At 50.7% G+C, this 24,679-nt stretch overlaps 9 protein-coding genes across 9 annotated transcripts; 5 read left to right on the top strand and 4 right to left on the bottom strand.

The window, feature by feature from the left end:
• Window positions 1–421: 421 nt before the first annotated feature.
• On the top strand, window positions 422–1,297 carry EPUS_01450 (uncharacterized protein; the record flags this gene model as incomplete). The annotated part of the gene is made up of 1 exon (XM_007788393.1): window positions 422–1,297. The coding sequence occupies one exon, from the start codon at window positions 422–424 to the stop codon at window positions 1,295–1,297; it is 876 nt and encodes a 291-aa protein (XP_007786583.1).
• A 3,017-nt stretch (window positions 1,298–4,314) lies between these two features.
• EPUS_01449 (uncharacterized protein) lies at window positions 4,315–5,848 on the top strand (the record flags this gene model as incomplete). Its single annotated transcript, XM_007788392.1, has 3 exons — window positions 4,315–4,500; window positions 4,553–5,564; window positions 5,616–5,848. 3 exons carry the CDS (start codon window positions 4,315–4,317, stop codon window positions 5,846–5,848), a joined length of 1,431 nt encoding a protein of 476 aa, XP_007786582.1.
• A 651-nt stretch (window positions 5,849–6,499) lies between these two features.
• On the top strand, window positions 6,500–8,480 carry EPUS_01448 (uncharacterized protein; the record flags this gene model as incomplete). The annotated part of the gene is made up of 4 exons (XM_007788391.1): window positions 6,500–7,417; window positions 7,475–7,634; window positions 7,703–8,284; window positions 8,332–8,480. The coding sequence occupies 4 exons, from the start codon at window positions 6,500–6,502 to the stop codon at window positions 8,478–8,480; spliced, it is 1,809 nt and encodes a 602-aa protein (XP_007786581.1).
• A 953-nt stretch (window positions 8,481–9,433) lies between these two features.
• On the bottom strand, window positions 9,434–10,483 carry EPUS_01447 (uncharacterized protein; the record flags this gene model as incomplete). Its single annotated transcript, XM_007788390.1, has 1 exon — window positions 9,434–10,483. The coding sequence occupies one exon, from the start codon at window positions 10,481–10,483 to the stop codon at window positions 9,434–9,436; it is 1,050 nt and encodes a 349-aa protein (XP_007786580.1).
• Window positions 10,484–12,257: 1,774 nt separating this feature from the next.
• Window positions 12,258–13,016, top strand: EPUS_01446 (uncharacterized protein; the record flags this gene model as incomplete). Its single annotated transcript, XM_007788389.1, has 3 exons — window positions 12,258–12,375; window positions 12,451–12,577; window positions 12,659–13,016. The coding sequence occupies 3 exons, from the start codon at window positions 12,258–12,260 to the stop codon at window positions 13,014–13,016; spliced, it is 603 nt and encodes a 200-aa protein (XP_007786579.1).
• Window positions 13,017–13,283: 267 nt separating this feature from the next.
• On the bottom strand, window positions 13,284–17,054 carry EPUS_01445 (uncharacterized protein; the record flags this gene model as incomplete). Its single annotated transcript, XM_007788388.1, has 2 exons — window positions 13,284–15,584; window positions 16,902–17,054. 2 exons carry the CDS (start codon window positions 17,052–17,054, stop codon window positions 13,284–13,286), a joined length of 2,454 nt encoding a protein of 817 aa, XP_007786578.1.
• Window positions 17,055–17,637: 583 nt separating this feature from the next.
• Window positions 17,638–19,528, top strand: EPUS_01444 (uncharacterized protein; the record flags this gene model as incomplete). Its single annotated transcript, XM_007788387.1, has 5 exons — window positions 17,638–17,683; window positions 17,730–18,244; window positions 18,298–19,013; window positions 19,103–19,154; window positions 19,235–19,528. The coding sequence occupies 5 exons, from the start codon at window positions 17,638–17,640 to the stop codon at window positions 19,526–19,528; spliced, it is 1,623 nt and encodes a 540-aa protein (XP_007786577.1).
• Window positions 19,529–20,112: 584 nt separating this feature from the next.
• On the bottom strand, window positions 20,113–21,468 carry EPUS_01443 (Cell differentiation protein rcd1; the record flags this gene model as incomplete). The annotated part of the gene is made up of 3 exons (XM_007788386.1): window positions 20,113–20,296; window positions 20,371–20,806; window positions 20,868–21,468. 3 exons carry the CDS (start codon window positions 21,466–21,468, stop codon window positions 20,113–20,115), a joined length of 1,221 nt encoding a protein of 406 aa, XP_007786576.1.
• Window positions 21,469–23,119: 1,651 nt separating this feature from the next.
• On the bottom strand, window positions 23,120–24,332 carry EPUS_01442 (uncharacterized protein; the record flags this gene model as incomplete). Its single annotated transcript, XM_007788385.1, has 2 exons — window positions 23,120–23,172; window positions 23,228–24,332. 2 exons carry the CDS (start codon window positions 24,330–24,332, stop codon window positions 23,120–23,122), a joined length of 1,158 nt encoding a protein of 385 aa, XP_007786575.1.
• Between the last annotated feature and the right edge of the window lie 347 nt (window positions 24,333–24,679).

Below are 24,679 nucleotides of genomic sequence, written 5' to 3'. Positions count from 1 at the left end.
CACGTCGGGGCAGAGCTTCCAATTAGCGTTGGAGATAAATAGTGGTTGAATTGGCTATCGAGGTAGGTGAGCCTTCCCCCTACCTCAACCCAGCTTTCAGGTTACAAGTACCAACCTACCCGCTCCACCATGCTTCCCATCGCTCTGAACGTCCCAACTCACGCGTGCATTTTCCTCAGTCGTAACCGGACCGCGTGAACAACCATTCTTAGAATTGCTATCACCATAACTTGCATCTCCGAATTGCCTTTCATGAACACCGAGCCAGATAATTACGTTGATCATACCATCTATCTCTCCATACATTGAATAACCCCGCACTCCGCAGCCATCCGCGTTGTAGCACCGCAAAGCACGGCTGGAAAAAGCCTCAAGACCACGCATCAACAAGATAGTCTTAAGGCTCCTACGCCCATTGACCATGGCAGCTCCCAGATCATCCTCTTTCAAAGCTCTCCGAAACCTCCAAAGGACCAGCTCTTCGGTCCCGGCAAAACGCAGCCTCCACATCACTGGGTCGAACTCCTCACCGCAAGCATACAATCCCCAACCCAAAACCACCTATGCTCCCTTAACCCTCTCTGATCTCCGCAATGAATGCCGCAGGCGAAGCATCCTCTACACCGGCACCAAGCATGAACTAGTCGACCGGCTAGCAAACCATGATAGCATGCAAAGCCGCGCCTTCAGCATCGCCATGCGAAGATTCGGTTCCACCCAAACACGCAAGGGGCTCGGATCCAAGAGCCCAGCTGAGAGCCCACCAACCCGGCACTTCAACACCTCCCGACAACTGAAATCCGTCAATGACTCCAGCACAATCGACTTTGCCTACCTGCCCAAACTCTTCGACGGCTCCCTTGACCCCCCCACAGCCGGCATCCGCGTCCCCATCCTCCCCCACATCGACTCAACCGAAGCCCAAGACACACTAGCCCGAAACCCAGACCTCGATGCCGCCGCCGGCGGCTTCCAGGAACCGGGCGGCGACAGCAGCAGCAGCGACGACAGCAACGTCATGAAAGCTCAGATCGTCACGGTGCAGGAAACCATGGCTGATGGTGGTGCGCATGTGGATTTGGATCTCGGCTCTCAGGCTAGCCCGATGAGCGAGGTCGTTGATAATCATGCAGTGGAGCTGGGGATTGATCATCTTACGGAGCTTACGGAAACGGTGGGGAAATCGGCGCGGAAGATGGTAGATCAGGTTGAGGAGTCGGCCATGAGTAGGATTTGGAATGGGTTTCTGGATGATGTGTTTGGGGAGAAGAAGGGAAGTGGGTCGAGGTTAGCTTAGCAGGGTCAGTGATCATCATCGACGGGCACTGGGAGCAGACAGCAGGAGAACGGGGTTTACATTTCATTCTGCACGCCGTGTTTGCTTTCTTGAAGCCAGGTGAGGGGTATGTGTTATCGCTCGTTGTATTGCTGTGAGCAGTCATGCCACTCGTTTCTATGTTGGTCGTGGCGAGCAACTATTATTAGAGGAATGTGGCAATATAACAAGTTGAGCGTTCTACACAATGATGCTATCCGTATCCTTACTAAGTAGGCCGCGAGCTAAGTGATAATAACTCGAGCCATTGAAGTTTGGGACCCCCACCCACCATGACGCCGAGTCCGTCATCACTATCAGAAGCTTCGCCATGTCTGCAAATCCTGGACGGTAGTGTGCTGACCTCAGTGGCAGATTGGGCTACTCGAATGCATACATCCAAGCTGGCAAACACATTGTCTGGCACGGCATGTTGCACATTGACAAGCCCCCACACATCGAACGGCCCCTAGTCCCGTTTTAGGAGTCAGGCCGTCAGTGTGGTAGAGGTTTCCGGAGCAGCGGCATCCTGATGGGGCGATTGGGTGTTGGGGACGGCCAGACGGTGGGAAGAAGAAGGGCCAGCAGCCTTAGAAGAAGAGGAAGTTGATGAGAAGAAACATGACCTCGTTTAGTCTCCGTCACGTCTTCGCTGGTGACAAAGTACGCATTGACAGCCCTCCTCACATGGTCCGCTCCATAATTCCCTTTTGCGGGTAGTTCCGTCGTAATGATAAATCTCTGGCTGGCACCGTGAGCAGCGACATGCTATTGGATGATGGGGAAGGAGGTCGGGACGAGGCGTGGAGGGAGAAGGACTTGCACGCTGAGACGGCCGCCGTACTGATAGCGCCTCATGATCGTCCTGGTGACGAGACGAGACGAAGTGCGCTGGGTCTGCCGGACAGGAACTCGCTGATAATTGAGGTCTTTGAGGAGTTTGACTGTCCAAACTTCTCATTGCCGAGGTCTGCGAGGCCCCACGCACTCCTTCGTCACCAGCAACTCTGGAAACGAATCCGTGAGGATACAGGGGGCCCTGCCGCGTGCTGACAGTGACATGAACGACAGGGCGCCGGAGCTGATTGCGATTGTCTCGGGGTTTAGTTAAGCAAGGGCCCATTGTTCAAAGATCCGACAGGAGCACGGTTGGTGGTATGATTTTTCTGCTTGAATTTGGGTTGCCAACAAGAATCAAACGGAGTTTGTACCGGAGGGAAAATGGCTGAACTTGAAGAACGAGCTGACCTACCTGAGGCTGCCATGGCTCTTTTCACACTCAGAACATATGAAAAAGAATCCAGAAGAAGACAACTTGTGTTGCAGGATTGTTTGAGAGGACTAAGTGTGAAGCAGAGCTGTTCTCGTTCAGTTTCAAAACCCGGCCTATTTAGTCGGATCTTGTTTGTCTCCCAAGGAAACTCGCCCGGCTATTGCCTGAATCCTGGCCCTAGGCCATGTCAAGAAACACAAGTAGGTCAAAGACGAACCTGAGATGACACACAAACAGAAGGACATGTTAGCCTCGTCTTCCTCTGTCTCAATGGAAAATGACTCGGTGCTACCCTGTCGAACAAAGGCTAGCACGCAACACGTCCCATTGATTTCTTCCTCCGCGAAGTTCGCTGGAATGAAACCAGACCCACCAAACGATGTTTAATATTATACAGGTACCACCCGATCATAGCCTACACCCACATCGGCATTCAATCTTTCAGCTTCAGCTGTGGACTGTATGTGTTAAACCCACGAGATAATTGTGGTGTTATTTGCTGAAGGGTGGAGTACCTCCAAAGACCCAAGATTTTCGAGGTCTTGTGGAAGCCAAAATGGGGATGCATATGGACTATTCCGCACAATTATTGTTATCCCTACCACAGGCATTGCATCAAGCAGCGTACTAAAGTAGATGCAATGCAGGTGGTCGATGACGAATCATTGGCACCTGAGTTGTGATCATGTACACAGAAAGGACTACACCACAATCTTTACCATGTATCTTAATCCCAGACTCAAACTCCGAACAAATGGAATCTCGCACTGAAGCAAGCGGCCATGATATGGCGTCGAGAAGGAAGAGACACTGACGCCTGCAAGAGGTTGACTTTTGGTTGTACTACGTAACTAACTTAGTTAAGTTAGCTAAGCTCAGAATGACATTGTGGCTAACTAGCTCTGGCCCTATCGCGTTAGGTGGTACAGGGGCGGATCAGCCCAATAGAAGTGGATCCGCCCCTGACCATCAGTGCCAAAACAACTCAAGGAGTTTTTAACTATCGGGCAAGCCGTCAGGTATGCACCCTACCTACTCCACAATGATGGCTGGACATGGTGGATCCCATTGGTTCCGTATTCCTTTGCTTCCACTCAAGAGATTTCGATTCAGTGAGGGGACTCTGCAAGCCAAGTGGCCAATGATGGCAAAAGGAAAGAAAGAACTGCAGACGCCTCAATTCGGCCGGATCGATCGGGAATGGAATCCCCCCTTGGCTTAGTTGGGCCATTCAAGTCATTCCTTCGGTGGCATGTGCCCATGGGCCTGGCTCCACTTTTCGTCGTCGTTCACTTTTTAAAGATGCAGTCTGCTCATGGCTCATTATTGCCTAACAACTGTCCTTGAAAAGTCATTCCTGGCATCCTTCTTTTGATACTCGCCATTGGACCTCTTCATTGAGAATCCAGTTTATGCGCCACTCTCATTTAATCATTCCTTCCTGATATATCACAGTTCTTTCCCCCAACCATTCATTCCACTGGCAGGGCCTGGCATACTACAGAAATCTAGCAAGAGGCTGGTACTCCACGAGAAATCATTCCTAATCTGAGAGAAGCCCACAGCCATATCCTGTCAGAGCATTGAATCCTACACAATCTCTTGAAAGAACCACGACCGTCGCGAACAAGATATCATTGGACCTACCTGGTTTCACGGATTTGTTATCGGATAGGAGAGCCAAATCACTGAATTATACCCATAAGCCCATATCGACTTGTCTACTATGCACCATACATCATGGTTTGCCTATGCCACTCTTTTTATGACGACGGTCTCAGCTTTCTATCCCTACAAAGAGGCTTCAAATTCAGAGGAGGATAGTGCAGATATTCTTCCCCAAGCAAACAATGTTCAAGAGCACGTTAAGGGCCAAACAACCACCATTGATATAAAGAAACGACGGACAAAAGTGAGTCTTGCTCCTGTTGCTCGTTGTGTGCTCGGAGCCTAACGTCTACTAGTGGAACAAACGTGACAAGCAGTATTCTGTTGCTATAGCTTCTGAACCCACTATACCAGATAGCATGGCCATTCATCAAGATGGACAAGACTACTCCTACTTCTCCAGCGTCAAAATTGGCTCCGAGGGCAAGGAGATGTGGATGCTCATTGATTCAGGCTCAGCAAATACATGGGTATTTGGCGCTGATTGCACAGCGCAGGCATGCAGCAAACATGACACATTCGGCCCGAATGACTCGGATACATTGAACATCACTTCCAGGGAGTGGAGCGTAACTTATGGCACTGGAGAAGTGGGAGGTGTTGTAGCAAGCGATACCTTTGCCTTTGCTGGTTATGAGGTGGAGATCGGGTTCGGCCTGGCTTCAAATGCATCAAATGATTTCAGCACATATCCCATGGATGGTATACTTGGCCTAGGAAGAGACTCATCGAACAGGCTTGGAACGCCGACATTGATGGATATCATGGCCAGTAAACGACTTCTCAAGGCCAACTTGTTCGGAGTGCACTTGTCAAGAAGTGGTGACGGCGCAAATAACAGCCAAATCACTTTTGGAGCCCCGGACTCGTCGAAATTCTCCGGGAACTTGTCCTACACCGACAGCGTCTCAACCGATGGCTTATGGGAAATCCCAAGCGACGGAGCTGGAGTAGATGGCCAAAGTCTGGGGCTGACTGGCAAGACAGCAATCATTGACACTGGAACCTCCTACATTCTGATGCCTCTAAAGGACGCCCAGGCATTACACGCGAAACTCCCAGGTAGTGAGAATAGCAGAGAGGCCTTCACCATCCCATGTGATACCAATCTTCCAGTCCAGTTCACTTTCTCTGGCGTGACATATGATGTATCGCCGAAGGATTACGTCGGCAAGCCTGACGAGGCAGGCAAAATTTGTGCAAGCAATATCGTTGGGCAACAATCCTTCGGGCCAGATACCTGGCTGCTTGGTGATGTCTTTTTGAAGAATGTATACACCGTATTCGACTTCGACAAGGACCGAATAGGTATACTATCCACGGATACGTTTGAAATTTACTTATTGACTTTTTGTATAGGATTCGGCATCAAGTCTGCTGCTGCTGCCCCTTCCTCAAGTTCTACTTCTCCAACAGCAACAGCGTCTGGAATAGTGACTTCTGTATCCTCTTCGCCAACGTCGCAAGTTGCAGCCATGGGGTCAACGTCAGGCGGATCTGGTACTCCCATGGAAGGGAAGGCGACTGCATGGTCTGCATCGCCGCTGCCAGTCATTTGCCTTACTGTGCTTCTCGCCATGTCTAGGATCTGATCAGCGTCCGGGGAAGGATCAACTTTTCACTCATTTTAATTGTTCAATTAGCGAAGTTCCAGCATAGATAGCCTTGGGGATCAGGGGTTGTCCCCCAAAAACGATAGATAAGTACTGGCATTGGGCGGGCCACATAAGACTGTTAGAACCTGCTGTATTCCAGCTGAAAGAAGACTGCAACTAGAGCAGCTGCTACCAGTTTGCCAGTTGAGTCGGCCGTATATGCTGCAGTAGGTCTGCGCAGCCGTGAAAAAGATCAATTGCGTGTACTACGGCTACGAAGAGGCATCAAGATGGGCGAGTCAAGTAATCTGGAAGCATCTACTCCGTAGACCGATGTAAATTCGTGGAGCAGTATACAGTATTTTCAGAAGTGCCCTTCTAGTCCAACATTCATGGTTAGTGGATCTGCGGTGTAGGCTCTTTAAGTGCCTGTCATATAGTTATAGTATTAGGTTGGAGACTCTCCTGTCTAGGGGAGCTTGCCAAGAAGTTTTCAAGAGTTCAGTACGCGCGGAAGGTGACGAAGGGCCGCCGGGCGGAAATCTTTAACTAACTAAATCCTGTCACTTCTGATATCTAGAAATCACACAATCAGGCTTACCATCTTGCACACTGACTTCACTCCAAACATGCCTCTCACGGACAGACATGCCCCAAGATGATAGTCATGTCGGTGCCAAAAGCAAAGAACACGCCGATGGGCTGGAGGAAGAGCGGGCTCTGCTCTCGCATGGTTCCGCAGCTCATGACAATGATGAAGACAGCTCTGCCGTAGCGCCTGACGCTCCTCAGAAACCCACTGCAAGCGAGCGACCTGCACCGAAGAGACAATCGTCCTTATCCCATCCACCTGCCGATGGCCAACCACGAACTCCTCGAACTCCGAACCGTGTGCGCTTCGACCTCGACGCTGTACCGTCAAGCCCCGAGCTCGCTCGCGCAAACGGCCACCCACCTGACAGTCCTTTATGGATCGACGATGAAGACGACTATCTGCACAGCAATGGAGATGCCAGGCAGCATGCCCCTCTACTCACGGGTATTACTGCGCCGGCTGATTCTCCCTTCCTCTCCGACTCCTTCCAACCAGAAGACCACCTACCCGACGCAAGACCGAAGAGTGGCATGTGTAGTGCATTCATGAACATGGCCAACAGCATTATCGGCGCGGGAATCATCGGCCAACCTTATGCATTTCGCCAGGCTGGGCTGACAATGGGAGTCATCCTACTGGTCGCGTTGACTGTCACTGTGGATTGGACGATCCGTCTCATAGTCATCAACAGCAAGCTATCCGGAGCTGATTCGTTTCAGGCTACAATGCAGCATTGTTTCGGACAGAGTGGACTGGTGGCAATTTCAGTGGCGCAATGGGCATTTGCGTTTGGCGGGATGGTGGCATTCTGTGTGATTGTGGGGGATACCATTCCTCATGTCCTTGAGGCTCTGATACCGGGGCTGAGGGACATGAGTTTCCTATGGCTTTTGACGGATAGAAGGTTTGTTATTGTGCTTTTTGTGCTTGGTATTAGTTGGCCGTTGAGCCTTTACAGGGATATTGCGAAGGTAGGTATTGGGACTTCTTACCGGACCGGGGAACAACACTGATCTAATGGCGCATAGTTGTCAAAAGCATCCACACTGGCGTTGATCAGCATGTGTGTAATCATCACCACAGTGATCACACAGGGCGCAAGGGTACCTGCAGAGAGCAGGGGTGATTTTAGAGGTCTTCTGTTCGTGAGCAACGGCTTCTTCCAAGCTGTAGGCGTCATCTCGTTTGGTAAGGCACATACAATCCTTCCCACATCCCTCCCACCCCACTCCCTTTCCCTCTTCTATACTCATTAGCCAACCCAGCATTCGTCTGTCACCACAACTCCCTATTGATATATGGCTCCCTCCGCACCCCAACCCTCGACCGCTTCTCCCTGGTAACCCACTACAGCACCACCATCAGCATGCTCGCCTGCCTCAGCATGGCGCTTGCCGGCTTCCTCACCTTCGGTTCCCTAACCAAGGGAAACGTCCTGAACAATTTCCCCACCGACAACATCCTCGTCAACATCGCGCGCTTCTGCTTCGGCCTCAACATGCTCACCACTCTGCCCCTAGAGTGCTTCGTCTGCAGGGAGGTGATGAACAATTACTGGTTCCCCGAGGAGCCCTACCAGCCGAATCGCCATCTCATCTTCACGTCGGCGCTGGTGTTGAGCGCAGTGGGCCTCAGCCTTGTCACCTGTGATCTGGGGGCGGTGTTTGAGTTGATCGGAGCGACGAGCGCGTGCGCCTTGGCTTATATCTTGCCGCCGCTCTGTTATCTGAAGTTGGCGAGTAAGAGCTGGAGGACCGTTCCGGCCATTCTGTGTATCTGTTTTGGATGTGGAGTTATGATTGTGAGTTTGGTGATGGCGGTAGCCAAGATGATCAGAAGTGAGTTCATGTCTGTTTACTTGTGTTCTTTCTTAAAGGAAATACAGGAGCTAACGGATTCGTGGGAACGCAGATGAAGGGAATCCGCATCAATGCTGAGAGACGAACCGAGATCCACTTACGTGTGGTCGGTCGTAGTGGCGAGGCTATTATAGCAGACTCCATAACTCTATCTACCATCACAGCGACGAAATGAAAGAATCTCAAGCCCTGATCCAAAAGCTTTTCAAGTCATATGCCTCTTTCGCTCACGAGAGCTGGCATTCAAATCCCCCCCTTGGTATTCCATTACCTACTCCCTCTCCCCCCTCCCTCCCTACCGGCTGGCAGGCTGGCAGAGATATATGTATGCATCACCCTAGCAGTTCTTAGCGACACACTACAATCCCATTCAAATCTCATTACCCCCCGAATACGGACGCCCATTGAGATATCCAGATCCTGTCTTGGGCAACTGATCAACTTCGGTACCTTGTCCGTACTATCTCACGATATCTTCCGGGGTGGCTTGGTTCGTCGTTTGGTTGAGTGTTGGCGCTACTGTCGATGCTGGATAGTTGCGTCATGCTGGCTAATGTTGCGTTGGGATGGAGAGGAACGGGGAGCTCACTCGCTTGCTGGGGAGGTCTTTCCTACGTCTACGGATCAAGATATAGGAGGGTCTTGATGATATATGTGGAGGATTTCGAATTCAGAACTTGGAAGAGCGGGGCTGGATAGGGATGGTTTCGAGGGTGCTGGTTGGATGTGCTTGGTGTGGAGGGGGAGTAGGGATTGTCTTGAGGATGCGAAGATGAAAGGATGGGGAAAGAGCTTATTCTTTCTGTTCAGAGACAGCCATCACCGCACCCAGGGGCCATCAGGTACATAAGTGAGGATAGTTCATTTCTCTAAGCTATTTTGCAGCTGGAGAATTGGACAAGGAGGTGAGAGGTCAGGTTTCCTGCGCGCCGACTCGCTTCAGAGCACATCAAGTCGGATTTGGGTAAAAAGCTCTCTCGGAGGAGCAAGTCGCTGACTGCATTGGGTCCCGCGTTTTGCTTCAGCAAGCCAATTCGGTTCCTTCACGAAGCTCCCTCCATCAGATAGCTCCAAGGGTCGTACCAGGTCCGCAGTTCCATTGCACAGCTCTCGACGAATAGCAACTTCTCAGAAGCCAGTGAGATCATCCAGGAAGCTCTCCACCAAACTTTTCGCTGACGGTGATGCCTCTTCCCCTCCCCCCTCAGTTCTCTGTGTCTCCGCAATGAAGCCTTTTCCTGCTCCGCTAGCAAAATCGTCCCAATCTTCCATAGCTTCAGCGATCCTCCGGGTGATGTGATGGTCAAGGCGAAAGGAGGCCACAGACAGCATCTCTGTGATGTTGTACAACTCTATGCCCTGTATACGCTGACCAACGTTGACCAGGTCCCTCAGCTGCCTTCTCGCCGCTTTGCTGTTGCGTCCCTCTTCGTCTTCCAAGATCAACAGTGCCTGCTTGAAGGTCGTGTCACAGTAATTATTCTCGAACATGACTTTCATGGTCCTGTCGCACAGATCGACGCCAGCCTCGCCTCCAAGCCCAGTGCCACGGCCACGGCCGTGTCGGATGTCATAGACCTCGTGGTGAAGGCCAAGATAGTCAACCACCTGCACCGATAGGAGCGTGGTGTGGCGGACGGCGAGACAGTAGGATATCGGTAGGCACTCGACAAACTCTCTGCACCTCACCGCTTTCTTCTCCGCACGCAGCATGTTAGGGTTGGGTAGCCGGGCGGCCGGGGCCTGGACGTATTTTTCCATGGCTTTGACCACGTTCAAGCCGGTGAGGACATTGCTCTTCCAACCCTTGATTCGGAAGTATTTGGTATCCAAACCTTGCTGCAACATACCCGCCTCAGCTTTGGCCATGCTGTTGACTTGTTTCTCGAATTTCTGGTGCATTTCGCAGACGTCTGCGAGCTGATTTTGAGTGGGATATCCCAGCCCTTGGGCGAACGGAGAGCAGTACGGCAATCGTTGCATTGCAAGTGCCTGTGCGCACTGCTCGGCTGCGATATCGTTGAAGATCATCCATCCTCTTTTCCCCATGATCTGGTAGACACGACGATTGATGAGTTGGAGAGCTGTGAAGTCATCCTTGGAAAACGGGACTCTGATGATGATTTCATAGATCAGCTCAGATGGAAGTGCGTCGAGTGTTGCTGCGTGGCGGGCCATTGTGTAGAACAGGCTCTGTTGGACGCTGAATCTGGAGGGATGGCTAAGAAATCAACGAGTAGATCTATCAAATAGAACTCGAAGGAGGCAAGTCTATGGAGGGGCCCGGATAGTGAATCATTGTGGCAACATATTCACAGTTGGTGCTTCTATGCTAGTTAGGCAGCAGTCAAGGTAAGCTGGTTTGAGAATATTGTCAGCAGGTCATGGTAAGTAAGAACCGGTGTTTGAAGCGAGCACCTTTTCATTTGGCACTACTGTGCTAATTCGTCCTAGAATTGGTACTGCGGAGAGAAAGGAAAAGCCTAATGAATGCTCGGCGAACAGAATATCAATGCCCATTTGATCGGGCGCAGAATAAGACTTTGTGCTAAACGGGACCCGTACTGCTAAAACCATTGTACTTGTCCATTGTCTACCATATGTATACCATCCCCTGGAAGCAATGAAACTAAATCAGGTTCCCTCTTGGTAACGACAATAGGGGATGAATAAAGAGCTGAGAGTTATGTTGCCCCAGTCATCACAAATGTGCTGGTGTATGGCAGCAATAGAAAAGGGCTCTGTTTGTACTTACCATATGCTTAGAGGTCTGACCCATTGCAAAAAAGGTCCAGGGAGAGCAGATGGAAGAGTCAGATCAAATATCAGCTGTTGGCCATCGCTACTGCCTGCCTTATCAAAAGGGGATACCATATGGCGAACCATCATGTAGAGAAGCTATCATGATGAGCGAGTCACTGTAGGTATTGAATAAGGCTCTCCCAGAAGCCTCGTTGTGGCACGACAGAGCAGATGTTGGGCAGAAGAGAAGTCGACACAAAGCTGGAGAGCATGATTCGGTACTGACACATCAGATAGAAATGCGTCAAGAATTGTATGGTCTGGTCGTTCTACAGCTAATATAACAAATCGCCCGCCTCTGACTAGCGGAACGGAAAAGGGGCTTCGGGCCGAGTCCCCTAGCTAGCTTCCAACACACGATGAATACAGAATCGTCCCAAAAGACAACACGGCTGGTGGCATACAGTAACCCTACAAAATGCATGCTACGATGCGAAGAGCTCTCTACAGCTCATGCTCTGAACATTCCTCTCTGGCCTAGGCTTACCCTGTTCTCATAGTCTGCCAGCTGAATCGATGCTTTGTTTTGTGTCGCGAGAACAGGCAATGGTTTTCACCATCGACTGCTTCACTCACTGTTTCGAGGACGAGACCCCGGATCTCCCGAGCAAGGTTTCGATCAGCCCGTGAAACTTCTTCCACACGAGATAGTCCTTTCCAGGCCTGCCATGATCAGACGGGCACTGAGTCAGTATCTCCGGAGCAATTTTCCGTCTCTGTCAACGCGGTGTAACGTGCTTCGAACATCAACTGCTCATGCACTTGGTCCAGCGACATGTTTGACCAGTTCACATGGGTTCTACTCGGTATGTGGCCCTCATTTGCCATTTCTGGCCTTACCGCGTCTGGAATCCAGGCATGGCTTGCAACATAGTCTCATTACTGGCAAGTAAGTACCTACAATTGAGTGCCTTTTCTATTCTTCTGGACATGAACTTCTTCACTGCTGTTCAGGACTCTCTGGTTCATGAAGATCCTTCCGTATTCTTCAACTTAGATAGCAAAGCTGTCCATTTGGCCGATATTGGAGTATACCGACCCAAGCTCGCTTCGTGGTCCTGTTAATCGAACCATCTTCACTGTCGCTTGTTCCTTTTCTCATCTCATCCACAAGCTTTTCAAGAGTCTAGACTGGGGACACCTTGTTAGCATGTCAGCAACTCCTGCGAAAAGCCGTGTTCAGCAAGCCTATGAGGTTGCCGCCAAAGGCATTGAATCTGTGAAGGACGCTGAAATAAAGTTAATGGCCCGGGAGGACATAACGCACGGTAAGATTATTCCATTCTTTCTCCTTCACCGCACCCCTGAAGTATTTAGCCTTCTGAGCTAACATAATCTACAAGAACCGCAGGATGTCTACCCCACGTTTCTACGTCAGATAGCGGAGTATAAACCTGGATACGAGAGGCGATTTGGCGTGGCTAGAGCTGAGCTCGAGCGTCGATATCATGGAGAAGCCGCTTTGCTCTAGTTCGTCATTCCCATACAGAGAGCCGGGCCAATTCCGCTCATGTGCCCTTTTTGCAGATTAAATGACTGACAATGAAACAGCTGCGCCAGGTCCGGCGACGGAAGACGAGCTGGATTGCCAGCCGATGTTTGTACCAAAATCGCAGCCATGAACAACACACCCGTAGCGTGGGACAACGCTCTGGAATTACCACGCGGCATGGGATTTGGTCAGGGAGAAGGAACCAGAGCCCAGGCAGTCCCCGCTGGCCGGCCAGAATCGCGCTCGAGCAGCCAGGCGAGCATCAGTAGTGAGCCGGGCTCTCGAGCTCAAGCAGCTACCCAACGGCAGGCGAGCTCCAGTAGTCTGGCGGGCTCGAGCACTCACGCCGGCTCGCCCAGGCAGGGCGGTAACAGAGGCCTTGCGAAACGGCTCAAGGACAAGTGTGCGATAGATTGATAATCTAGACAGCTACCAAGTATGGGGAAACGGTCTCGCTTGGTGTAGAAACCCATAGTTAAGTAGCATACCAAAATTATATTGAGAGCCCAACCACAGTACTGGTGTGCGCTAGCACGGTTGACGATGGTGATCTCGTTGTGGCGTTGGATGCTGCGTGAGCGCTGCTAGAGACGCGCTGGTGTAAGTTTGTATACGTAGTTTGTCTTGGTTAGGCGATGCGTTTGAGCATCAGAAGATGGCATGCAACTCGAGGTGAATCCTCTTTTATATCGCCGCTTCCACCACAATTTGTTGATCTGGTAGCGCCAATTCCTTCCAAGCACCTTCCAGATCCAGCTGCAGCAGGAGCCCATTCTTCAGATCCTCCACATGTTGGTATGCGTCCGGAATCCTCTGACCACACAGCGTAGCCGTCCCAGTCAAAAGTTTCTCCCCGTCCTCCTGCCCCATCACAAACAAACCAAAAGAGCCAAGCGCCTTTATTTTCGTGCTGACGGCAGCTTCACTGGCCTTGACGTCAATGCCAATGACTGCCGCAGCTCCACTCATCTGACCCAGCAGTCCCAGAACAGCGATCTTTCTCCGCCCATCCAGCAGCAACAGTGGATATAATGTGAGTATATCGTAGCCCCGATGTCCCAGCTCTAATTTGACGAGTGAACGACCAGACGCACCCGACAGTGGTGCAACGATATTGCCCGTCACAAAGGACCTCAGCGCATACTCGATCCCCTCGGCCTCGAAGTTGAGGAACTCTGCCAGAGGCAGGAATTCGACATGTGTCTGCGTACCCATGTTGAACACTCCCACAATAGCTGTGCCAGCCGCAAGTTCCCGCTCTCCAAACGAGACGTCCTGGAACGCCGCAACCTTGCAAAAGCGCTCTTCCTTGTGCGCAGTGTAGACTTGCACACTTCTCCCCACAACGCTCGGACGGAGGATCACGCTGCTGCCGGCAGGTTTATTTGCGACCAGTTGCTTGATGAGAGGCAGATTGTGCTTTCCAGGATAGTCGGTGATGCAGACTGGTCCGCCCGATATAGAGCGGGCTGCGGCGTGGAAGCCGGAGTAATCGTGAGTTGTCTGGAACATGTCCCAGTCAGGTATGATGTTTAGGTTCTGGGTGAGGACGGCGTTGTGGGCGTTGCAGAAGATGTGCCAGAGATGAGATGGCTCGATTTCAGGGAAGAAGTCGTCGGAAGTGCGCATGATCAGCTTTTGTTGATGCTGGGAGGTAGCACGCTTGAAGAAGACCTCTGGACTGAATAGGAGTTGTGGGATCATTGCCATGCTCGAGACTACACGCATGGAGAGATGTTTGGCTGAGGCTTCCAGCCATGCGTTGTTGTACCTTCTGATCATGTCTCTGCGATCGTTTGAGGCAGACAGGCAATCGAGTAAGTAGCGAGTGTCAGCCTTAGCGGAGTCGACTCCAGACTCTTGAAGAAACTCGTAGAAATCTTCAAACATTTGGGACGCGTCTTCGCCATCGATTACAGTAAAAGAGTCTCTGTCGCAAAAGTCACGTTCCTTGTGTACCCGCTTTGTCCTGTACTTTTTTGCTAGATTTCCATCAGGAGCCACGCCTCCCCAGTACCCAAAGACACCATGCCAGACGCCGATATGCTGTATATTCGGGTGGCGATGCCGTATAGCCGCCGTGAGGCCACTTAACTTGTTCGGAAAGCCCTCTTCGCTCGCCTCGAAGTCAGTCCAGCCTCTTTCGAATTGACTTGCGCCAGCATGATCAAGTGACTGCCAGTTATCGTCGATCAGCACATTTGTGATGGTCACTCCGTGCTCGCTCAAGACCTCGAGTGCGTTGTGGATCTTGCCCTCGTTCAGCTCTTGACCAAGAGCATTCCAAGTGCAATATGTGAGGCCGTCATACCAGCCCTGCAGTTTCTTAGCATCATCGTTTACGTTTCCGCCCGCAGTTTTGTTCGAGATTGTAGGCAGTGAAGGCTGTGACCTGCGAATGACTCCTTCTGCGCGAGCCATCGCAGCAGCATTTGCATCCTCAAAGCTAGTCCCGAGCGCTGCGACCACGACAGCTTGACCATCCTTGAGACTGTCATTCCTACCTACCATCAGTAGCTCGCCATGTTCATTGGTATTAAGCACCGTCAAAACGTCCACTGCAGTCACGGCCAAGAGAACCAAATGAAGGCCATCTGTTCGCAAGAAGGAGCAGACAATGGCGTCTGCGTCAAGCGTGATCTTCTCTTTGCCTTGCCTTGGTGCGATCCAGGCCGTAGAGTGGCGCACGAGTGCGAACCAATGACTAAAGCCGCGTGGAATCCCGATCATTCGCGTACTATACCCAGACCTTGGGTCTTCGGCACCAGGAACATGTTCAAAAATTTCCCAGACGGTGACTGCATTCTGCTCTGGAGTTTTGCACCCAAGTGTGATGCTCAACGCTGGATCCAAACCCGGGCAGCACGACTGGAATGAATCTGGCCTGGGGGCATGGTCTTGGAACCGGATCTCGCCATCCTGCTCTCCAAAGCTGTCCTTGACCCATTGCCACGCCTGATCTCTAGCTCGAAACCTCAACGTGAACTGTATCTGTGTCAGTCTTAGCACATTCGACAAGGTGCAATGATAATAGCTGCAAATCGACTGTTGGTCCGGAATTGTATGGATGCTCAGCTATACATCAATCAGTAGGAGGTCTTAACGTTCGCATATCACAAGACCAGGTGATTAGTACGTCAGCTGCGTCTGTAAGGCTGTTGAACGGTAGCCCAGTCCATTCTCCATCCTTTCCGTTGTGCCATAGGACAGCTTCCCAAATCTGTTCTGCGACTTTCCGGTCAAGCTCGATGCAAACGGTGAAGCCAATCTTCAACCATTTAGCACGTCGTACAACTTGTTTTTAGGAGAAACGAGAAGACCCTACTTGATTTCCTGATACCACGGTAGTCTGCCCCAGAGGTGGATGGCAAATAATTCTTGTAGCCATGGCTGTTTAAGATTTTGCATATGGAATGCCGCTGATTGTCACAAATCACGAGAATCCACAATCCACTCTGGGGGCAATCTCGGTTAAGCGCTGCGGGCAATGTAGGGGACACGAAACTGAGCTCTCAGAGCTACGGGAAGCTCAAGCTAAAGCTTAGTCGATGCTCAGGGCTGCTTACTCATCGCTCAGGTTGCAGTCACGTGTGCTCAGGTCTCGAAGTGGAAATGGAATTTGAAGAGGTCAAGATTGGTGTGCGAGTATGGTGGACCTTGATAGAATCCGAGGATGGCTGTAGCACAGGAATTGTACCTAAAGTGATCTCGTTCAATACTGACACGAACTGACCCGCCTGTCTTGGGTCCACAGCGCTTCTTACCACGTCTCCTAGTTCTTGCATAGATCTGTGTACCCCAAGCTCTCCGGCCATGCTGAAGAGCAATGGCTATTATTTTCAGTCGGACAGAGCTCCACCGCTGAATATTCCCAAGCGACACTTCCTTCTGCGTGAAGGTGAGAATAGCACCCAACCCAAACTTCGATACCAGATCATGAATCTTGACATGGTGCGAACTTTTTCGCTTGCATTTGTCTCGCGCTTGTCGGTCCTTGTGTAATTCTAGCACACCACTCCCAGCCCCCTCTTTTGCAAGTTCATCGTATATAGTCTTTCAAGCCTTTCTCCGGGATAGCCGCACACGATATCAGAGTTCGAGATGGCTGTACAATTCTCGAATAAACAGAAGAACTTAGTTTTCTCATTCATTCTTGCCAATTATACCTGACCGCGGATTCGCTTGCCCTGGGAGGATTCTGAAGTCGCCAACTTAAAAAAGGCGCAATTTCAACAGCTTTCTTGGGAGAACGGACAATATTCGGGTATTTTCCGTAATGTCTTCAGCTCAACCGAGATTTACCAGATGTAGAAATATTGCGCCGTGGGGCGCAGCTTGTTCGGAAATCTTCAGAAGGTTGGACTTGCCTCTGTCGGAAGATGATTCTTCATCCACTAGAATGTTAGGACGAAGGTTCACACGGTTGTCAACGTCATCCATCTCGAGATCTTCCATTATTTACGTAGCTCGTTAGTGACCAAGAAGTAAAACGTGCGAAGGAGGTTTATATATGAGATATTTATATGCATAGGTCTCGTGCCGCTGGAGAGATTGAAAGCATACTGCTTACGAGATTGCTTATTCAAGAGATACGCGCGGTGGGAGCGAGAAAGACAAGCATGATAGACAAAGAGCTAGAGCATGGGTGTTTGGGATGTCCTGTTATATACGTGTGGTAGCCCCTCAAAGCATACTAATTAACTAGTTACGGAGGAGACCTGAAGTAATGGTAGCTCGCTAGTATCTTTACTGATAAACGTCCTTTGCAAGAAACAGCTACGTCTAAAAGAAGTTAGATGTAACAGATCAGCTAATCACAATAGCTACGTATTAAAGAAGCTTCACACTGACGAATCATAGTACTAGAATTTGGTAACGAGAACTAGCCGCTACTAGCATCTGACTAACATTACTTCAGGCCTCCCTGTAGGCCGAATACTATCACAGATGCAACTAGTTAGAGGAAATAGGTCTTGGCATGAAGCTGCCACGAATGCACAGCGTAGTAATACTTCATCAACTCAATAATTACGGCGTCATGTCTGGAAACACTACTGCGGATCCACTTGCTCATACGTCGTTAGGTTAGCTTCGCTCTACTCGTGAAGCTCATTTGCTAAAATCACCCAGGATCGAAAAGTGCGAAGAAGAGAAGAAAGAAGGGCGCAACGGACAAGGCCAATGGCGATGTTAAAGCTGCATCCACTACATCTGAGGCAACGGAAGTACCGACGAAGATGATAGAAGCTGAAGATGAGGAGCCACAGCCTGAAGAAGTGGACCAGGACCAGGACCAGGACCAGGACCAGTCACAACTATCCCCAATCACCGTAACCGACAACAGCTCCACGACTCCTCTCACCAATGGCACCCAGAAAACCAGCATGACAGGGTCTACCGAGGATTCTGATGCCAGATTCGAAGCACTTGTGAAGGACCGAGATGCTCTTCGTATCGAAGTTACTCAGCTCCGGCAATCCCTGGAAGAACTACAAGCAAACCATCAGACCAGTCTTGGATGTGTCCAACAAGAATTACGTGAAACGCGGACCGAGAAGGAAAATGCGGAGGAGCAATACCAAACCTTGTTAGGCAGAGTCAACACGATCAAAGCGCAGCTAGGGGAGAGACTCAAAGCCGATGCAGTAAGCGAAGTGTCCCAAGCTAAAGGCTCTGTGACTCTAACATGGTATCTTAGGAAGACCTTGCTCAAGCCCGTTCCCGCATCGAGGAGCTCGAAGAACAAAACAATTCCTTACAGGAGCAGCAGAATATCCACTCCGCCGAGCTTGAGAACCTAACATCAGAAATACAAGCGCAATCTAAAGAACTATCTTCTCTCCGCAACCGAGCGACACTGTCTCAACAAAACTGGCTCAAGGAACGTGAAGACCTAATCGAGCAGGAATCATATGCGCGTGAGCAATACCAAAACGCTGAACAAGCTATGCGGGAGTGGGAAGTGCTTGCCCTGGAAGAACGATCTATTCGCAAGGACCTGGGTGAAAAAGTCGGCGATCTCGAGGAACAGCTATCTGGGCTGAAAGAGGCTTACGAGAGAGCAGCAGGTGAGCGCGACAGCCAGTCCAATACCGTGGATGGACTACAGAAAGCTCTACAAGAGATACAAACAGCGAGGAAAAGGGAATTGAGAGAAGTGGTGGAAAGCTCACAGAGCGAAGCCGAAAAACTACGCAGCCAGCTTGCAGAGGCTCAACAGGCTTCAGCTTCAGCTACTCAGGAGCTCGAAACCGTGAAGAAAGAACTAGAGAGAGCCCTCCCATTCGAAAAAGAGGTCAAAGAAAAGAACCTTCTGATCGGCAAGCTGCGGCACGAAGCCGTCACCCTAAACGAACATTTGACCAAAGCTCTCCGCTTTCTCAAGAAGGGTAAACCAGAAGATAACGTGGATCGGTGCGTTAATGGATCATACCCATTCTTCCTTCCGTCCCTCCAATCATGCCCAAATCAAACTAACCCTCCCCTTCTTTGTCATCATATAGCCAAATCGTAACCAATCACCTCCTCCACTTCCTGGCCCTCGACCGCCCGTCTGTAGGACTCGACACAGAATGTAACAAATCCTCCAACTCATCGCCGCCCTCCTCGGCTGGACCGACGAACAACGCGAACAGGCCGGCCTGGCACGCCCTTCTTCCACCACCACCACCACCACCACCACCTTTTCCTCGAATACTCTGACAGGCAGTCTGCGACTACCGCACTCACCGCTCGTGCATCGCACGCCCAGCACGCCGGCGCTGACGGGAGATTATTTTCCAGATGGGGTGCCAGGTAGCGGGGTGGGCAGTCCGAGCAGCCGGGAGAGTTTAGCGGAGTTGTGGCAGGGCTTCCTGGAGCAGGAGAGTGGTGCTGCGGCGAAGGGAAAGTCGAGGACGGGCAGTCTGGCGGATAGTTCACCCAGATAGATAGGCGGACAGAATCCAAAGAATTGACGTCTTTCCGGCGCCAGTTTCTGAGGCATCTGCACACACGTCTTGTGTATGTATGCGTGAAGTGTAGGAGGGAAGCAAAGACCATCTTAGATTTCGTACAAGACGTTCGCGTATCTACCGGTTACACATAGCCAGCTGAACCGACGCCAGTCATCCGTCCCATGCCTGAAGCCAGAAACTTGAAACCTGAAAATGTCCCCCAGCTGCCCTGCCATATGCCCGCAAAACCTTCATGTCGCTATGCAACTCGTCATCGAAAGAAAGAAAATGTCAAAAGGAAAAAAACACTCTAGAGCACTCATAGCTCATTTCGAATCGTTGGTCCTCCCCTATCAGCCCAGCCTAGCTCTTTCTTTTTTTTCCCTTGGACTTGGTGGGCGGATTTTTGGGAAATATGTTCGAACAAGGGGTATCTTCTTCTGTGTATTGTATTGTGGCAACGAGAACCTAGAAAGTCGGTAGCAGTGGTAGTAGGGATGATGTGAGATCTGTCTGTCTCAGGCAGTTCCAGGCCATTTCCCACTTAATTTAGGGAGAAACGGCGAAACAAAAAAGTTTTACATGCCAATGCCGGGATTCTGCTGTGCGTCAGCAACATTGTCGCTCAGGTTGATGAGCAGTTGAGCCAGGCAACGTTTCGTGGCTGCGTCGTCTCGGAGGACGGCCTGGAAGGTTGCATCCCGAAGAGGCTCTGGTAGACATTGGCGTAGTGCTTCTCGGGCTCGGTTGTTGTCGCTAAGCCTGTAAGATGACCTGTCAGTATGTCTGCCTAGCTTGGGAGATAGACGGTTGGCTGAGAATCAGGCAGAGCGTACCTCAAGAAACACCGGACCACGTGCTTGAGCAGTCGAACTGTCTGGACCTCAACAAGCCCTCCAACCATATTGCTTAGGACCGTGCCGACGGCGTAGAAGCGTTCGTAAGTGGCGCATATATAGCCCAGTCCCGTGTCATCGAGAAGGATTTTCTGGACGATAAAAATGGCAACTGTCTTTGAGAGCTCTGAACCGGTCTCCATGATACGTAAGCAGAGGGGAATGATTTCGGTGGTTAGGAGAAAGGTAATTGTAGGTGATGAGTTGTTGCCGGAGGAGTTGTTTGGTTGGCCATTGGTGGTCAAAGCGGAGCTGGTCGAGGGTTCGTTCTTGACGAGCGCACCGATAACGCCTAAAGAAGTGAGACGAAGGTATTCGAAAGGTCGAGATTTAGATGTGGTGTTGAGAAATGGATAGAGGAAAAGCGGTATGTGCGCTTTCGAGCATTAAGAACGTATGTCAGCCTGCAAGGATATCTAAGCCCAGGCTCGACCTACCATTCAGGAAAAGGCCTCGAGTTTCGTTGTGGCTTGCAACACACTGCAATAATGCCAGTGCATTGCAGACTCGGTTGCTGGCCGCTGCGGTGAGCTGGCTTGGATTGAGCAAAGGGTAGACAGATATGATCTCTTGCAGCAAGCTTGTCATAACACCAAAAGAGTGCCATATAACCAAAGCAAGCTCGGGCACTTGCTCCCTTTTCTTACTCAACTCCATCAAGGCTCCCTCTCTTCTCGCTGGATCCATCAATTCTGCAACCCACTGTAGCACCTTTCGGTTTTCTTCACTGATCCCTTGCTCCATGCCTGGGCTTCCAGTCTCGGCTCCACCGTTCATGATTGCGTTGATGTTGTTTGAGGAAGGGTCATTCGAGCTGCCTGACCGGTTGTTTGCGGAGCTGTGACTTTGATTCACCGCAATTCGACTGTAGTGCTGCTGTTGTGCTTGGGCTGCAGCTGCAGCGGCTGCTTGCGCTTGTTGCGCTTGTTGCTGTACATGATTGAGCGCTTGATGTTGACTTTGCTGCCAGGAGGATACTTGGTCATTCTGTTGTCCGTATTGATGCTGATGCGAGAAGATGTGAGGAGTTTGTAACATGCTTTGGAATGCCCGCTTCTGGATTAGAGGGCCTCAGAATTGACGTGTGAAAGTCGAGATCACCGGCAAAACATTGAAAATGTCAGTATAGCAAGTACAAAGGGGTGAGATATTGCTGTGTAAGTAGATTTGGCAGGCCGTTCGTAACAATATCATTCAATGCTGAAGTGCTGTAAATCCCCCTCCCATGTCGATCACTTGCCAGAGCCGCACTACTGTTCCAGCCACCAACCTCACAACATCAGAGACCCGAATAACTCATACAGATATATCATGTGAGGTCTTATAGGTTTAAGTGGTCTCCTTAGATTGTGTCTGTACGTTGAGCGTGAAGAAGCATAACAGCAAAGTTCACAGCAACACGATCAGTCCCGTTACTCTTACGGCAGGCAATGATGTTCTACTTGCCCCGTTCATACAGTCTTCTTTTGGTCTCAGAGTCTTTGCTCCAAAGACAACCCCCTAGCAATGAGAACGCTGCATATTTACGCTACAAGCCCAGTCACCACGTTCTCTACAATGCCCAAGAGACTGGCAGGTGCTCCCAAGCCAGCATTTTAGTCCGGAGGTCCTCAGCGCTGCCCGCCTCATTCACATCCCTAACCATATTCTTTTGCAATCTAACAAGAGAGCTTATCACAGAAAACATAGGTCGTCTTCAAGTCCGTTCACGGCGCACACTTCATCTCCGCACTAACTGCAGACTAATGGCGCGTTACAGGTGCATCTGCAATTCTCCCACACTACTGCACGGTTCGATAACGTTTTGGTATGAGTCCTGAACGTTTTGTCATATACAGTTTCATCCTAGTTGACACCTACTTCGATACGGGATGAGCAGCCGTATTTCTGGTGAAGAGATTTGTTCTTCAAGGTGAGCGACGCGCTCCGATAGATCGTGCAAACGCGGGGACGCCAATTTCGGAGTTGTGGGCTGGACCATAGAGCTCAGTGGCTATTGTTTTTGTGGTGACTATTCCTCCATGAGAGTAGGCCAGCACAATGATGTGATAGCTGGAACATTCCAGGCCAGTTGCAGCCGGGCACATGGTGGTGACATTTCCCTCAAGCATTGATTTGGAAGGACGGTTACCGTCGTAGGTAGGTAGCCTAGGGCAGCGAGCCTCAAAGCCGAAATTCTGCGTGGTAGAGACGAAGGAAGACCAGAGTCCAGGAAGTTGACAGCCACTGTGGACGGTGAGGAAGCTTGGTTTTGTTATGGTGGTATCTTGAGTCTATACTCAATCTACTGAAGGAACCATTAACAGAAGAACAGAGGGGTGGGGCAGAAGGGGCACAGCAGTACACACGTCCTGGATTTTGGCTTGTATTTGTAGTATCAGCTACGTAGTACTATCTATGAGAAGATATGAATGCACGATCGGGAGGCCGGGTTTGTTCTGCCCAAGGACTCATGGAGTCGTAACTTGCTCATCTTTCATCACTCTTCTCTATACAATTTCTGAGCTAACCTGGACTCGCTATCGCCAACCTATCTAGATGCGTTCCCTTCGCAAGTTGCCTAAGGGTGTGTCAGATGCAACGCTTTGCCTGTCCCATGTGCCTCAATTATCCCTAATAGTAATCGTACTTCCTGTAATATGCTAATGACACCTTCGCCGTTCGGATTTGCCTTTGTTCTTTGTATTCATCACCTCCTCGACCGTCGACTATCTCGTGTTCTTCGATCCGAACTCAGACTACCTAACTCATGATTAGCATAGAGAACGATTGTAGAAAGAACTGTCTGACTACTCACTCTCGCTGGTACCAGTGAATGATTCGTCATAATAACTGTAGCTTGAACTACTTTTGGCGTCGTTCCTCTGATCCCTCCTTCTCTTCAGACCTAGAAGTAGGGCCAATGCTCCGAGCCCAGCTGTAACTGTTGCGAGGCCACCAAGGCCGCCGCCAGTTTTCTTTCTCTTCTCGGTTCGATCTACCCTTGCGGGTCGTGCACCAAACCAGGTACGACCTGCAGGTCTTGATCCGCGGTGAGAACGCCTCTCCTCGATGTACGTGGTCTCTGTGCGTCGTTTCCTGCCTCCACCAAAGATACCCATTATCCCATCAATCGCACCTCGGGCGCAACAACAGACGCAGATCAAAAAGAGGATGATGATACCAGCAATGACGCCAATGACAATTCCAGCGATTGCTCCGCCACTGAGTCTCTGCCCCTGGGTTGTCGGTTGTGCACCAATGATGGTGCTTCCATCCGTGCCTACCGGAGTCGAGTACGGCACGGTTGCAGTGGCCACACCAGTGGAAGTCACGGTCAAGACCGTATTGCTGGTTGGTCGCACCGGAACGCTGGCGACCTGCGTGACCGTATAAAAGCTGCTGAAATATGCCGAGCTGCCTCCTCCGGCTGCTGCACATTGGTTTATGTCGGCCATGCAATATTGTCCAGAGGCGCAACAGATGCTGCCACAAGGTGATTCTCCAAGAGAGTATCTACATTGACTGGCGGCAGTAGAGGTAACGATCAGATTCTGTGTAGAAATTGGGAAGAAGGTGCTGAAGGTGCTGGTGATGGTCCTGAGATCTGTCTGTACGTACGTGGTTGTGTAGTATTGCCAGTTGCCTTGACCTGCTGCCGTTGTCGCTGCCACTGTGACTTGCGCACCCGCTGGTCCGCATTGTGCTTGGTTGTTGGCATCAGTGATGCAGACCTCGTTGGGTCCACAACAGACTTGTCCGTAAAAGCCACAATGAGTTGCACATTGTCGTTTAGCGATTACGTTGTCTTCTTGTTTCGGCACCCGGCCTTCTGAGGGTATAATGGCTGCTTCGATTAAGGATGTGGAAGGTGCAACCGCGAGTAGGCAGAGGAGTGGTGACGGCACTGCGAAGAGTCGCATTGCGACAACGCCCTTCGAACTTCGGGCACGTATGGCCGGTTGTTGAGCTTCGCAATCAATATGAAAGAATAGGATGCTTCTGATAATTCCTCCAGCAGAGAAAGGAAGGTTTGGTGAGTGCAGGTGGGTCGCCGTAGATTGAAGAGTGATGTCGCCAGGGATATCTACCACGGCGACTTCGTCCTCAGACAAAGCCACAACTCTTCGATGATTTCGATAATATGTGGATAAGAGCTGCAACTGAAGGACAGTACGAAATGCGCAAAGAGGAATGCAAAATCCAGCCGTTGTCAAAACTGGTGATGGTGTGGTTATCTTCCAGCTAGATTAGTCCCCCGACCTCCTCC

Source organism: Endocarpon pusillum (assembly GCF_000464535.1).
Source record: "Endocarpon pusillum Z07020 unplaced genomic scaffold C716229, whole genome shotgun sequence".
Classification (NCBI taxonomy): domain Eukaryota; kingdom Fungi; phylum Ascomycota; class Eurotiomycetes; order Verrucariales; family Verrucariaceae; genus Endocarpon; species Endocarpon pusillum.
This window is presented reverse-complemented; position numbering and strand designations above follow the sequence as displayed.